This window comes from Carcharodon carcharias, chromosome 9 (genome assembly GCF_017639515.1).
Source record: "Carcharodon carcharias isolate sCarCar2 chromosome 9, sCarCar2.pri, whole genome shotgun sequence".
NCBI classification, from domain to species: Eukaryota; Metazoa; Chordata; class Chondrichthyes; order Lamniformes; family Lamnidae; genus Carcharodon; species Carcharodon carcharias.
In genome coordinates, this window is record NC_054475.1 from 16,653,922 (window position 1) to 16,669,343 (window position 15,422).

The 15,422-nt window shown below is 45.4% G+C and overlaps 1 protein-coding gene across 6 annotated transcripts in view; it reads right to left on the bottom strand.

Moving 5' to 3' along the window:
* Window positions 1-1,223: 1,223 nt before the first annotated feature.
* srgap2 (SLIT-ROBO Rho GTPase activating protein 2) overlaps window positions 1,224-15,422 on the bottom strand; it is a 248,300-nt gene continuing 234,101 nt past the window's right edge. For 4 of the 6 annotated variants that reach the window (XM_041195351.1, XM_041195347.1, XM_041195353.1 and 1 more), the window contains 4 exons: window positions 14,441-14,621; window positions 13,114-13,260; window positions 12,285-12,615; window positions 1,224-3,769 (listed from right to left, as the gene is read on the bottom strand). In XM_041195351.1, the coding sequence (XP_041051285.1) occupies window positions 3,386-3,769; window positions 12,285-12,615; window positions 13,114-13,260; window positions 14,441-14,621 (1,043 nt within the window). In that variant the 3' untranslated portion in view covers window positions 1,224-3,385. The remainder of the gene's footprint in view (window positions 3,770-12,284; window positions 12,616-13,113; window positions 13,261-14,440; window positions 14,622-15,422) is intronic. The other 2 variants (XM_041195350.1, XM_041195352.1) reach the window with 2 other exon arrangements.

Consider the following 15,422-nt stretch of genomic DNA (forward strand, 5'->3'; position numbering starts at 1 on the left):
ACACCATGCTCCTCCTAACACTTTCTCCTGAAGCTGCTGGCTATTGGATGATCATCAATCTGGGATCTTGCCCAAGGCTGTTCTTCGTGTGCGTGTCTACAGGCTGTTCCACCACAGAAAGCATCATGTATCACCTCCACGTTGTCCAGCAGGAATCACTGGAGAGCCATCAGCACCGGGTTCAGCCTGATTAGTACAGGGAGCTAAGATTAACTCCAATGTTCCTCTAATCCCCTGGCTGAGATTTCCTAATTCAGTAACCAGGGGTTAAATCCGGGCACCTTCCTAGATTGTAGGGCTCAGCACCATGAGGATGGGGGCTGCAGTTATCCATTGAGTATGGGTGTACTGTATATAACAGGGTTTCAAAATGTCTTGTTGCTTATCCTGCTAGTGCTCCCTCAGAGTGACCCCTCAGTGTGGATGGACCCGAACTGCTGTTGAACAAATCCCTGGTTGATGAGAAGTTTGTCCAGGGGGGTGAGTGTTGGGCATTGGTGGTGGGGTAGGTGGGGTGGAGAGGGCTTGCAGCTGGTGAGTTTGGTGTTAATGTCTAACAGGAGAATCTTCTAATGTTAAAGCCTTCATTTAACCCACCTCACCCTTGTGCCCAACAGGAATAGGCTGTGCAGGGAATAGGGAGTTGGTTAAATTGGGGGCAGATTCTCAACTTCCAGGTTCATATCACTTTGTGGTGGTGGATCGTTTAACTTCCAGGTTTCGGGAGGGGCAAAAATATCCCACAGCCCCCCAGCCAGTATACTCCCAGGCCATATGACCCCCACCAAGTCATAACCCTTGCCGGGAAAAATGGCTGATGATGGACTTTAATGGTTCCACTGTGCACTAGGGTGGACTGCGATGGTCCCGACTCCCCTGGCAGTGACAGTGACCATTCCCCTCTGGTGCCCAGGCCCCTGGTAATCCCCAGTTCTACCCACCAGGGTCTACTTTCCTCTCCTGGGATCAAGCTGAAGTCAGCATTACACAACTGTTAAAATCTGGGTTTAAATGTACTCACTGCTCTGCCGGTCAGGGGAGGGGGGCCGGTGGTCAGGGGAGGGGGCCGCCTGTCCGCCGGTCAGGGGGGGGCTGCTGGTCAGAAGAGGGGGCCACTTGTCTGCCGGTCAGGGGTTTGGGGGGGGGGGGGGGGGGGGGGGCGCCTGTCCGCCGGTCAGGAGAAGGGGCCACTGGTCAGGGGAGGGGGGGGGGGGGGGGGGGGGCGCTGGTGAGGGGAGGGGGTCCGCCTGTCCATTGGTCAGGGGAGGGGGCCGCTGGTCATTACTGGCCCCACAAACATCTCGGATATTCTTGATTAAAGCTGCAACTTTAGGAGCTCAGCTATTGGTCCATCAGTGAGCAGGACTGCGAGAGCAAGCGCTAAAATGTACAATCCTATTGGGTAAGGAATGCGATTGCTTTATTTATGGTAATTTTTTATTGGGCGATTTTGAGGGGGGAGGAGATAGTTCTTCAGGTTACTTTAGCACACTCATTAAACACCAGGGAGGATACGTTGCTGAAACACTTACCTGCACAGCTCGAGTCCCACAAAACAAACATTGTGTGTTCTGTGGAGGGCAGGGGAGAGGCTGGTTTTGGGCTCCAGGCAGTTCCTTAACTTGGAACAAGGGGGAATTCCCAGTTCAACATTTAGCCAGAAGGGAGATGTTTATCTTGAGCCAGTGTGATGCTGATATCAGTGAGCGAGGAGGCCGTGGTGTGTGGAAGGAGCCGGATGGAGAAGCACTCGGCCCAGCTGGTCTCATCTCAGTTTGTCTGTGCAGGCAGCAAATCGATTCGAGCCTCTGACCGTTTCTGGGGCGCGGAATTCCACAGGCCCTCTGCCATTGTAATCAAATGTGGTGCTTGGACGGTGAGTGTTCAGATGCCTTCTTACCATGGGGCAGCCCCAATCCAGCACTCACTCTCGATAACAAAGCTGCATTTCCAGTGGGAACATGGTGGGTGGGGGAGAGGGGGAATTGCTTGTTGACTAGGGAATAAGAGTGGGTTAAGGCTTCTCTTATTTCTCTTCCCCAACCCAGAAGCATTGAGCACAATCACAGCTCCCGAGATCAGGCAACTCAGCGCAAGCCAGGCGTGGGGGAGAGGTTCCTGACCTGTTTAAAATCAGCCTAACACTGGGTCATGCCTGAATCTCACAGTAATTGCGACAGTTTAAATGATCCTTCACATTTAGACACTAAAGAGATAACATCACTCACTCCCTTGGACTTTAGCAAAACACCGAGCACACATACATTTTAAGCAGGTTGGAACATCTCATCGACAAAAATGAAAGGAATTATTGAGAATCAAACTTAATTTAAACATTTCTAAGATCACAAATAAATGAATGAGAGATTCAGTAATAAAAAGCCAGTTTGTTGATTGTGCTGTGGAACTTTCACAGTACAGCATCAGAGGTTGGCTAGGAATCTATCCCTAAAAATATTATTTTTTTTCAGCTAACCCTACAAAACATTTCCAGTTTTCAATACCATGAATCTTTCAAAATATAATTCACCATTTACACTGAACTGTTCACAATAAAAGTCCATTAAAAAAATTAAAAATTAATTGCAGCAATTTTAATTTTTTTTCCTTTGTGCTAAACTCTGAAGCCTTTGACAAGGCCTCGACTTCCATGGCACATGAATGGGTAAGCATCGTTTTAAGTTTAGTACTACAAACGTACTCAGCTTTCAAAAATAAAATTAAAAAATGAGACATAGCAAGTCTTGGACTACAGCTATTTTTAAAAAAAAAATAACTGATGGTTTCGCATATCCCACGTTGATGGATATGGTGAATGTCTGAGCCAAGGCAAAGGCCCCAAAATACCCGCGTTACCATAACAGTCATGAGGATTTAACAAAAACAATAAAATTCCAATTCTTGCTTTCAAGGCAACAAATGATTCCATTACTGTTTTGTTCTTCCTTCAATAACCAAACGCGGGTGGTACAGAGAGAAAGTGACGAATCCAGTGGGTTTGCGGGCAAAGATCTGGGAAGCAATGGATTTGGAAAGTTGGGAAGACTGATGGAGCAAACACCAATGCACAGGTTTATTTGGTTTGCAAGGACTGAATGAAGCCTGCATTAGATTTGTTCCCACTTTCACCGAGAAGACGGAAACATTACACCCGAACAGGCTGGGCTCTGCTGGTTTTTAATGCATCGAGTAACACGGAGGGAAGATCTAGAGTTCATCACAAGTCAGGGCTGATTGGCGTTCTGGCTGGACCAAAATCCTATTACAAAGCAAGATCATTCCTCGAGCTCAACATTGATGGAAGGCACCATTTCAGTCTGCTTTCCCCGTTCATGAACAATCAAATAGCACTCATTCAGTCGTCCCTGTGCCCACACTGAGGGTCTCACACGGTGCAAGACTTGTCTGTTGGTTGCTGCGTCGTTGGGGATCCGAGGCTGGGGGCGGTTGGATTGGTCTTTGGAAAAACCGCGGGTTTGGGCCTCAGTGCAGGAGGCTTCACCTGGGCCGCTATTTTCACGGACTTCACTGGCCTGAAGGTACATGGCATGTCCCCGGATGAGCTGGCACTCCTCTGGAGAGAGGACTCCGAGTCCTTCAGGATGCGGGAATGGAGGGGGCTGGAAGGTTCAGATGTGGGAGCCACTGATGGAGATGTCTTCATAGGTTCCAGGGTGTCCAGGACCACATCTGGGGCAGGTTTCACTATGCTTTGACGCTCCAGTTCACGTAACTCGTTAAGGGCTGAATTCATTGTTGCTTCGATATCCTATAAAACAAAATTGTTTGACATATTAGAAAGTACTAAAGCTAAAGGCGAGGCATTCACTTCAGTCAACAGATAGATTTAAAATAGAGCATAAGGATATTAAGGAGCACACTGCACACTGAAACCTTATAAAGCCTGGATCTCAACCCCAATCCAGATATCCCTCCCCTTTGTGTGAACGGCTCATCTTCTGATTTTTCATCCGTGTATGTTTCTCATTTACAGCCCTGCTTTATTTTAAAGCAATATGCAGAGTTTACCTTATCAAAACCATTTAGCAGTTTGGATACCAAAGGTCCCCTCCCTGAACAGATTAACTGGTCACTCATTTAATTTAAACTGGATCTTGCTGTGCACAAATTGCCTGCTTTCCATGCCGACAATGAGAATAAAGCATTTTGGAACATGCTGAGGTTGTGAAAAGCATTATATAAATTAGATTAGATTATATCATCATATTTGCCATTCCCCTAGCGCTTGGAATTATTTCTTTTGCTCTTCTCAGCACCCAGTGCTTACACATCCTAAGTATACACAGGATTGTGCAGTGTTTACACATCCCGTTATATACAGCACTGTGCAGTGCTTACACATCCCCGTAATACACAGTAGCGTGCAGTGCTTACACATCCCAGTAATACACGGGAGTGTGCAGTGTTTACACATCCCAGCTATACACAGGAATGTGCAGTATTTACACATCCCAGCTATACACAGGACTGTGCAGTGATTACACAACCCAGTTATACATGGGACTGAGCAGTATTTACACATCCCATACAGGGCTGCGCAGTGTTTATACATCCCAGGTATAGACAGGGCTGCGCAGTGTTTATACATCCCAGTTATACACAGCACTGTGCAGTGTTTACACATTCCAGTTATACACAGGACTGTACAGTGTTTAAACAGCCCAGCAATATACAGGACTGAACAGTGCTTACACATCCCAGTTATACAAGGACTGTGCAGTGTTTACACATCCCAGTTATACACAGGACTGTGCAGTGTTTACACATCCCAGTTATACACAGGACTGTGCAGTGTTTACACATCCCAGTTATACACAGGACTGTGCAGTGTTTAAACAGCCCAGCAATATACAGGACTGAACAGTGTTTACACATCCCAGTTATACACAGGACTGTACAGTGTTTACACATTCCAGTTATACACAGGACTGTACAGTGTTTAAACAGCCCAGCAATATACAGGACTGAACAGTGTTTACACATCCCAGATATACACAGGACTGTGCAGTGTTTACACATCCCAGTTATACACAGGACTGTGCAGTGTTTACACATCCCAGTTATACACAGGACTGTGCAGTGTTTACACATTCCAGTTATACACAGGACTGTGCAGTGTTTACACATCCCAGTTATACACAGGACTGTGCAGTGTTTACACATCCCAGTTATACACAGCCTAACATTTGTATTGTAGGCCTAAGCTCCTCTTCCTCACTCTCAGACACCTCCTGATGGGCGGACAGATTTCTTGGTTTTCTGGCTGTGCATGAAATTGCAGAATGAATTGGGGGAGGGGAGATGCAAATAAATCAAAAAGAAAGAAAGACATTCTGAAAAGAATAACAAATACAAGTTAAATAGAAAGGTCCTTGTGATTCTGTCATAACCTTCAGGGTTTGGAATGCTTTGTTGGAAGCATAAAAATAAACAAAACAATTATTGTAATTTAAAAAGAACTTGTTTAGGGTTTGAGGTAATGGAGGATCACATTGCAATGATCCAAGAGGCCCATAGCAACACAAGGATTTCTAGATACCAGCGATCAAAGTTAAACTCCCAGTGCTCCTGGCCGACTCCTGCTGCTTTAAACTGTTAACAAACTGGACAATCAAACAACAGACACAGCTTCACGGACACATTTGCTACTTTTCCTACTGTCTGCATTTTCCATGAAACCCAATTATCCCTTCTCCTCCAGACATTGTGCACAAAGAATGGGTTTGACGTAACTTCAAAGCTGACAATTCCCAAGGAACAAACCGCAAATCTTTCCCCACCTGCATCACCCCCATCATTGTAAATCATTCAATAGTTACTCAAAGCATCCAGACAGTAACGCTATCCTCAGGATCGTGTTCCTGTAGTGAAGACACATCAATAACCGGCACTTCTGAACACATTTCTTTCTCTTGTATGACAAAGAACTGAGGGATGCAAATCTGCAAAATTTGGGATTGGCTTCAGCTCTGCCATTGTACTGCTTGCTGTATTTTGGCAGGAGGAATAAGGAGTCCATATTCCTCGATTAAAAAGGGTAGAGCAATGGACCTAGGGGGTACAGATTCATAAATCATTACAAGCAGCAGGATAAGTTAACAAAATTATCAAAACTGCAAACAAAGCATTGAAGTAGGCTGGGAAGAGGCTTGTGTGGAGCTTAAAGGCCATTGGGAGAAATAACCTGTTTCTGCGCTGTAATTTATTTGTTAAAACATAATTTTAATTATTACAAAGCTGTTCAAACAAGCTGGGTTTGAAACATTTTGACAATTTGAAATGAGGGATGCGATTTTCCACAACATTTATAGGTTTTACTTGTTTAAGAGAGTGAGCCAGTGTTTCAGTGGCCATATGGCTGCCTCAGTCAGATATTTCAACACCGCTCTGGATAGTCCCCAGCTGTGGAAACAAAAGTTCCGTCTTGGAATTCTGGATTGTGACAACCCACTGCCCAATTGTGTGGCCTGTGGGTGTCCAGGAACCTGTTTAGGACTATCAATTCCGATACCCTCCCCCACCTCCCCATACCCATCACCTCCCCACCCCTGACCCCCACAACCATTGGCTGGCACAGATTATTATAGTCACAAAAGGAGTGTTCACCGCAGCTTGGGTAGAATACATTGGCCTTGGAGCGGGTGTAGTGGAGATTCAACTGAATGATACCAGGACTAAAAGGGTTAAACCATTAGGGCAGATTCTATAAGGGCAGATTGTGAAGACTAAAGACAGAAGGTTATGGGTGATCTAAAACTGATAAAATAATTTGATATGTGAGAGAGAGAGAAATAATTTCATCTGGTGGGGGATCTACAACAAATTGACATTGTCCTGGATATTTTTATAAAATATCTATATATTATCATGGCTAATTTATATATATTTTTTAAACTGGACAAAGGCTTTATAATGACTGAAGGCATGACGAGCAATGACTCAAACAAAAGCAACTTCCTGGCATTCAGAACAGTTACCACCACTTTATCTCTAAAGAGGCACTAATAACCTCTGTGACTGCAGAGATCAAATCCCAGGGAATTGTACAAAGGTTATTTACATTTCTAAGGCCAGGCCTTGGCCAATGGTGACAATCAGTCCGCCAGGACAAAGGACCCTGAAATCTCTGTTGAAATTATTAATGGTTGCAATATTAACCATCTCAAGAATACCGAAAAAGGAATAAACACCCTTCGTCCAAACCAAAGTGGAGAAGTGGGGGGTCATATCACACGATCCCCCCTCCTCTCCCCCAAGCTGTTGGAACCTGTAATATTGACTTGTGGAGCTGCAAAGCAGACTGCCATTTTCCATCAACCATACAACAGCTCAGAACAAGGGCTCGGTCCAGGTAAATGTCTGGTCCCCATCTACACTGTTTCTACTGGAACCTCGGTACCAGCACCTATAAGACTAATTCACCTCCGTTTGTCTATCTCATTTTCTTTGTTTACTCAGTTTTCTCTGCTGGAAAAGTGAAATATCAAGCATCAGTCTTCTACCTGCCGATTCTCTGAAAGAATACACCATTGGACTTTGATTCTGGACTCTAGACTCAATGAAACAATAATTCTTATCTTCTCTTTGGTCTTTACCCTATACCTCTTTCTTTTCCTTACCCTACTTTTATTGTGTAAACGTACCAGAGGCTACATAGTCACACCCCCACCCACCCCACCCTCCCATATTTTGAGTGTATATAAAATAAACTAACCCTCTGATTTTACCTGATTTCGGGTTTGCAGTGGAGTTGTTAATAGGAATTGGATCACACCAAAACTGAGAGGTTGGGGAAAATACGCCACCACTTATAAAGGAGAAAATAAAAAATTAAAACAACCTTCTGGGACAGGTGGTGAGAGGAGAAATCAGAGCTGTTAAAATTAAAAACACCTCCTGTCCGTAACAGATGTGACGTTAAAATTAGCTAGGATTGTATCTCAGAATCAGTAAGAATCAGAAACTTCCCTCCAAATGGATGTGGATAATAGAAGTCAATTAGCTCTTTCAAGGCTAAGATTGATATATTTTAAATGGATAAGGAGCAAATGCAGGTAAATCAGGCTGAGGACGCAGATCAGATGTGATTTACTGTTCTGGAGCATAAACACTGGTATAAACGCCAGTTTGGCTGACTGGCCTGTTTCTCTGCTGTGCATTCTAATGTAATGAGAATCAGTGAATCATAGAAATTTTACTGCACAGTAAGAGGCCACTCGTGTCTGCTCCAGCTGACAAACTAGCCACCCAGCCTTATCCCACTTTCCAGCATTTAGACCTTAGCCCTGCAGGTGACGGCACTTGAGGTACACATACAGACACCTTTTAAATGAGTTGAGGGTTTCTGCCTCTACTGCCCTTTCAGGCAGAGAGTTCCAGACCCCCGTAACCCAATGGGTGAAAATAAAAATTTCCTCATCTCCCCTCTAATCTTTCTACCAATCACTTTAAATGTATGCCCCCTAGTCACTGACCTCTCTGCTAAAATAAATTGGCTCTTCCCATCCACTCTATCTAGGCCCCTCACAGTTTTGTACATCTTAATAAAATCTCCCCTTGGTGTCCTCTGTTCCACGAAGAACAACCCCAGCCTTTCCAATCTTTCCTCATAGCTGCAATTTTCTAGTCCTGGCAACATCTTTATAAATCTCCTCTGTACCCTCTGTAAACAGCCTTCCAATCACAAACACCCATCAAAAATTACCTTTAGTTTCCTGCCACTAAGCCAATTTTCTAACCAGCTTGTTACATTCCCCTGGATCACATAGGCTTTTTTTTTTACCTAGTCTGCCATGTGGGACCTTGTCAAAAGCCTTGCTAAGATCCATGTACATCGCATCAACTGCACAACCCTCATCAATCCTCCTGGTTACTTCCTTAAAAAATTAAATCAGACACGACCTTTCCTTAACAAATCCATGCTGACTGTTCTTGATTAATCTGTGCCTTTCTAAGTGACAGTTTATCCTGTGCCTCAGAATTGATTCCAATAATTTGCCCACGACCGAGGTCAGACTGACTGGCTTGTAATTATTCAGTCTGTCTCTCGCTCCCTTTTTAAACAAAACTACAATGTTAGCAGACCTCCAATCCTCCGGCACCTCACCTGTATCCAGCGAGGATTGGAAAATGATGGGCAGACCCTCCGCAATTTTCTCCCTGGCTTCTTTTAACAGCCTGGGGTACCTTTTATCTGGCTCTGGTGATTTGTCCACTTTCAAGAATGTTAAACCCATTAATACTTCCTCTCTTCCTATGTTTATCTCACCTAATACTTCACACTTCTCAACTGCAATGTCTATATCATCCCACTTTTTTGTGAAAACAGAAGAAAAGTATCTGTTAAGAACTATACCCTTGTCCTCCACCCTTCATACATAGGTTACCTTTTTGGTCTTTTATGGGCCTTACTCTTTCTTTAATTATCCTCTTACTCTTAATGTGGGTGGGAGGGTGAGCTGTGAGGAGGATGCAGAGATGCTTCAGGGTGATTTGGACAAGTTGAGTGAGTGGGCAAATGCATGGCAGATGTAGTATAATATGGATAAATGTCAGGTTATCCACTTTGGTAGCAAAAACAGGAAGGCCGATTATTACCTGAATGGCTAAAAATTGAGAGAGGGGAATGTGCAACGAGACCTGGGTGTCCTCGTCCACCAGTCGCTGAAGGTAAGCATGCAGGTGCAGCAAGCGGTAAAGAAGGCAAATTACATGTTGGCCTTCATAGCGAGAGGATTCGAGTACAGGAGCAGGGATGTCTTGTTGCAATTATACAGAGCCTTGGGTGAGACCACACTTGGAATATTGTGTGCAGTTTTGGTCTCCTTATCTGAGGAAGGATGTTCTTGCTATAGAGGGTGTGCAGTGAAGGTTTACCAGACTGATTCCTGGGATAGTGGGACTGACATATGAGGAGAGCTTGAGTTGGTTAGGATTATATTCTCTGGAGTTCAGAAGAATGAGGGGGGATCTCATTGAAACCTATAAAATTCTAACAGGACTAGACAGGGTAGATGCAGGAAGGATGTTCCTGATGGTAGGGGATTCCAGAACCAGGGGTCACAGTCTGAGGATACAGGGTAGACCATTTAGGACAGATGAGGAGAAATTTCTTCACCCAGAGAGTGGTGAGCCTGTGGAATTCTACAACACAAAGTAGTTGAGGCCAAAACATTGTATGTTTTCAAGAAGGAGTTAGATATAGCTCTGGGGGCGAAAGGGATCAAAGAGTATGGGGAGAAAGCGGGAGCAGGCTATTGAGTTGGATGATCAGCCATGATCATAATGAATGGTGGAGCAGGCTCGAAGGGCTGAATGGCCTACTCCTGCTCCTAGTTTCTATTTTTTTCTAATGGATTGATAAAACATCTTTGGGTTCTCCTTGATTTTGCTTTCCAATATTTTTACATGCCCTCTCTTTGCTTTCCTAATTTCTTGTTTGATTTCACGCCTCCACTTTCTACACTCCTCTCGGCTTTCAGTAGTATTGAGTTTTCAGTGTCTGACATAAGCTTTCTTCTTCTGCCTTATCTTACCCTGTAAGCTCCTTGACATCCAGGGGGCTCTAGATTTGGCCGTCCCACCCTTTTCCTTTGTGGGAACATGTTTGCTCCGAACTTCTTGAATCTTCCTTTGAACGCCTCCCACTGCTCTGACACTGATTAATGCTCAAGTAGCTGTTTCCAGCCCACTTTTCCTAAACCCTCAGCTTAGTAAAATTGGCCTTGCCCTAATTTAGAACCTTAACTCCTGTTCTACCTTTGTCCTTTTGTACAATTATGTTAAAACTAACTGAATTATGATTAGTACCACCAATATGCTCTCCCACTGTCACTCCTTCCACCAGCTCAGTGTCAATTTCTAAAACTAAGCCCAGAACCATGCCCTCTCTTGTTGGACTTGCTACATCCTGGCCAATAAAGTTCTCCTGAATGTACCTCAAGAATTCTGCTCCCTAAATTCCATTCACACTAAAACTATCCCAGTTAATATTGGGGTGGCTAAAATCCCCTCTATTACTGCCCTATTGCTTTTGCACTTCTCAGAGCTTTGCCTACATATTTGCTCTTCTATCTCCCTCTGACTGTTTAGAGATCTATGGTATACTCCCAATAGTATGACTGCTCCTTATTTGTTCCTGAGCTCAATGCATATGGCTTCAATTGATGATCCTTCCAATATATCATCCCACCTCACAGCTGTAATTTCTCTTTTAACTAAAATTGCTACTCCCCTCCCTTTTTATCCTCCTCTTTAACTCATCTGAAAACCCTGTAACCAGGAACATTGAGCTGCCATTCCTGTCCCTCTTCAAGCCATGTTTCTGTAATAGCTATGATACCATACTGCCACATTTCTATACATGCCCTCAGCTCGTCTGCTTTATTTGTTATACTCCTTGCGTTGAACTATATACCCTTGAGCACTGCCAAACTCTCTTTTATTTTCTATCTTTGTATCGTCTATCTTCCAGACCCACCAGCTGATTTTCTGCCTTCCATTACCATTTCTGATTTTGCCCCATCTGAGTCCACTCTCAGGCTCCCACCCCCCTGCCAAACTAATTTAAACCCTCCCCAACAGCACCAGCAAACTTCCCAGCAAGGATATTGGTCCCAGCCCCAATGAGGTTGTGCAGGTCCCACCTCCCCCAGACTCGATCCCAATGCCTCAGGAATCCAAATCCTTCTCTCCTACACCATCTTTCCAGCCACACATCCATCAGCTCTCACCTCCTATTTCTATGCTCACTAGTGTGTGGCACTGGTAGTAATACGGAGGTTACTGCCTCTGAGGTCTTGCTTTTTAATGTCTTATCTAGCTCCCCAAAATCTGCCTTCAGGAACTCATCTCTCTTTCTACCTATGTTGTTGGTACCAATGTGAACCATGAGCTCTGGCTGTTCACCCTCCCCCTTAAGGATGCCCTGTGATATCCTTGACTCTGGCACCAGGGAGGCAACATACCATCCTGGTGTCACGTCTATTCTATGAACAGGCTCGAGGGATTGGATAGCCTGCTCCTATTGCTATATTCCCAAAACGAACACTGTCATCCCCAGTAAAGCTCAGATTGCAGTCAGTTTCCAAAATTTTCAGCAAGTTAGTGCTCCTCATGCGTGAATTGAGGCACGGAGTGTCAGCAAGATATTCAACTGGGAGGGGCACCATAGCTAAACTCCTTCCTTTGCACTTGTGTGTGCTGAAGGGCCAACAGCTAACCTAAGCAGCTTCGTGGGAGACTGCCGAGGGACAGTATTGTACCTGTGCTATAGACTCCGGGTCCAGTGGCTTATGGTTACTGAAGCTCTTGGATCTTCCCGCTGCCATCGCCTTACGAACCTGCGGACTGTCGGCCCGGTTTGCTGACGGCCGACGGGTAACCGAGTTCAGGCTGCCATGGGCCACCGTCGGCCGCTTGTCCACAGTCTCCTTGCCGCTGTTTTGGGTTACTTGAGGAGAGCTCCTGGGACTGGCTGAAGCCTGTGGTACACCGTCTGCAGGCGAGGATGGCAACCCATGCCCAGCGACACCATGTCCTTCACCAGATCGGAACGAGCGCCGGATGCTCCCGGACTCGGACTTCTTCTTCTGCCTGGGTCAATAATGCAAAAGGATCAGCTTAAAATCATAGAACAGAGTACAGGAGGCCATTCAGCCCATTAAGCCTGCGCTCATTCTTTCAAAGAGCAACTCAGTTAGTCCCACTCACCAACTTTCTCCCTATCGCCCTGCAATTATTTGCTCCTTGTAGTATTTATCCAATTACCCGGCACATCTACAGTTCGATCTGTATATATCACCAACACACTCAGTGCAAAATCACTCTCCAGCTGGAATCCTCTGGGTTCATCATCTCTAAATGCAGCTCTGAACTACACTTTGAGAGTCAACCCAGCAACCCTTTAACCACCTAGTTCCACTCTGGCTGAGCACAGTTCCAGAGCCACTGGAGTCCCTCACCAGGAGCCAGTGTTGTAGGTGAGCCAGATAAGGGAGCTGTTAGCAAGGTGGTGGTAAGGTGCTCCCTCCATATTCACACCATGCGTTTGTATTTTCAGACAGCGACTACCTTCTGGGAAGAGACTCTGACCTGTTCAAGTTTGCTAAGTAGATGTCAGCAACATGTCCCGTAGGTGAACTGACGCTGCTCTTGGACAGGGGCTGTTCCACCGGGGGAGGTGCACTGCTTGGCTCAATGTCATCTTTTGGGCTCAGTCTGTCAGAGAATGTATCATCGCTGAGTGATAGGATGAGCGAGAGACATGGGGAATGGGGAAGAAAGAGGGGAGAGAGTCAGGAGGGAGAAAGGTGGAGGGGAGGAAGAAGAGAGGGAGGGGAGGAATGAGGAAGGGGAAGCGAGAGAAAGTGAGGGTTGAGTATTTGAGGTGAGGGGAAATAATGGGTGGTTGGGGAAAGAGAGAGAGAGAGAGAGATAAGCATAAACGTCATTGCACATAATATAAATCCCATCAATTTAAAAATGTTTTAACCATAAAGTATAAAAATAACTGGAGTGATATTTCTAACGATGTATGCTACTAGTTGGTTTAGAGATCTAGGTTTTTAGTGCCTTATTCCAACACAGGGTTACTGACACTCGGTAAATCCTGAATGAGGAGAAGCTCCAGACCGATTTAATTAACTCTGGAATTCCTTTAAGGCTGACACTCAGATGCATTTGAGCAGGTGGGGTGCTGGGCGAGGAGTTTTATGGAGGTGACGGGGGTCTGGTCCGCTGCTGGAGAGTTGGCAAGAGACCGGCACTGGGTCCTTTGGGGAAGGTTCCCTGATTCTGAGCCAATCGGGCAATTAACTGGCTAATGGCGGACATTCCACGGGATCAGAATCCTGGACGGGTAGTCCCTCCCGCCAAGAGCTGCCAGCCTATCGGAGGCCAGCAGTTCTTTTGCTCTGCAATGCCACCAGGAGGCAGTAGTTGTTGTGGGAAATACACCCACCAGAGGCCCAGGATTGTGGAGTGACCCAGGCCAGAGGTAAGTGCCAAAGGGTGGAAATTCATAGGGTGGGAATTAGTTGGGGGGTGGGGATCACAGGGAGAAGGGAGGTGTAGGCATCAGCACAACAGTAGCAGTGTGGCTCTCAGTTGGCCCCTTCTCGATACCTATACACATGGACTTCTATACACAAGAAGGCAGCTCACCACCACCTTCTCAAGGGCAAGTAAGGATGGGTAATAAATGCTGGCCTAGCCAGTAAAGCCTGCATCCCGTGAATGAATATACTAAAAAATTTTAAACCAAGAAGAGATTTGAAAGGGTCAATTGGGAAAGACTATGTCCTTTGGTAGTGGAGTCAGTGTCAAGGAGTCATTCTGTGCTCTTATGTCTCTGTGGTGTAATCGATGGGTTTGGTGCTCTACCTGTCACACATCTATCATGGTTTTAATGAAAACTTACGTGTCTTGAACCACAATGTACTGATGTGGGACAAGTCCATCTATTCCATTATGTCGACCCTCCCACCAATCTTCTGAAGCTCTGTGATAGAGCAGCAGACTTGCACCCTTCTTAAAGGAGAGCTCCCGAGCTGTGCGTCCAGTGTAATCAAACTTTGCAATGGCTTCTATTGGCTCACCTTCTGCAAGAGGAAGAGAAATAAAAGGTTCATCTCTGTTTAGAACACCTGCCCTTTACGTCTCTTGCTGGGCACAGTTCCACAGGTACCTTATCCCAAATTCCAATTCTACCGTATGAGCTTCAACCAAACATTGGCACGATCTGTGCCCAATCATAGCAGCACACACCTGGCCCCAGCTGAGATGAACCAGGGTTTTAGCTGGAGAACTTGTCAGTATTAAGTATTATTTAAATATTAAGTACTGCAGTCGATGGTGCAATTAACAATTGTGACACCTACTGGGAGAGAGGACCCGTGTAACACTGGACTGACGAGTGGTCCCACCACTAGGTTCTATAGCCCTTTTCCACTGACTCATCTCAGTTCTCTAAAGGATACCCAGTAGCAAATTATCACAAACAAAAACAGAAAATGCTGGGAAAACTCAGCAGGTCCGGCAGCATCTGCGGAGAGAGAAACAGAGTTGACGTTTCGAGTCCGTATGACCCACCTTCAGAAATCATCACGGTTACTTCGACAGGACACCTACCCTCTTGCGACTTTATCAACTGAGAAGGAAGAAATTTTGAACTAACCCCCCCCACCCCACCCCCCTGATGTGACACTCCTTCAAACAGATCAGCTGCTGTTAATTTTAGTGGAAGATAAAGTCGGGTTGGGGTTTCAATTCTGTCTTAGGAACACCATTAATTCCAAGCCACTCACCATCCTGACTTGGAAATATATCGCCATTTCTTCACTGTCGCTGGGTCAAAATTCTGGAACTTCCTCCCTAACAGCGCTGTGGGTGTACCTACACCA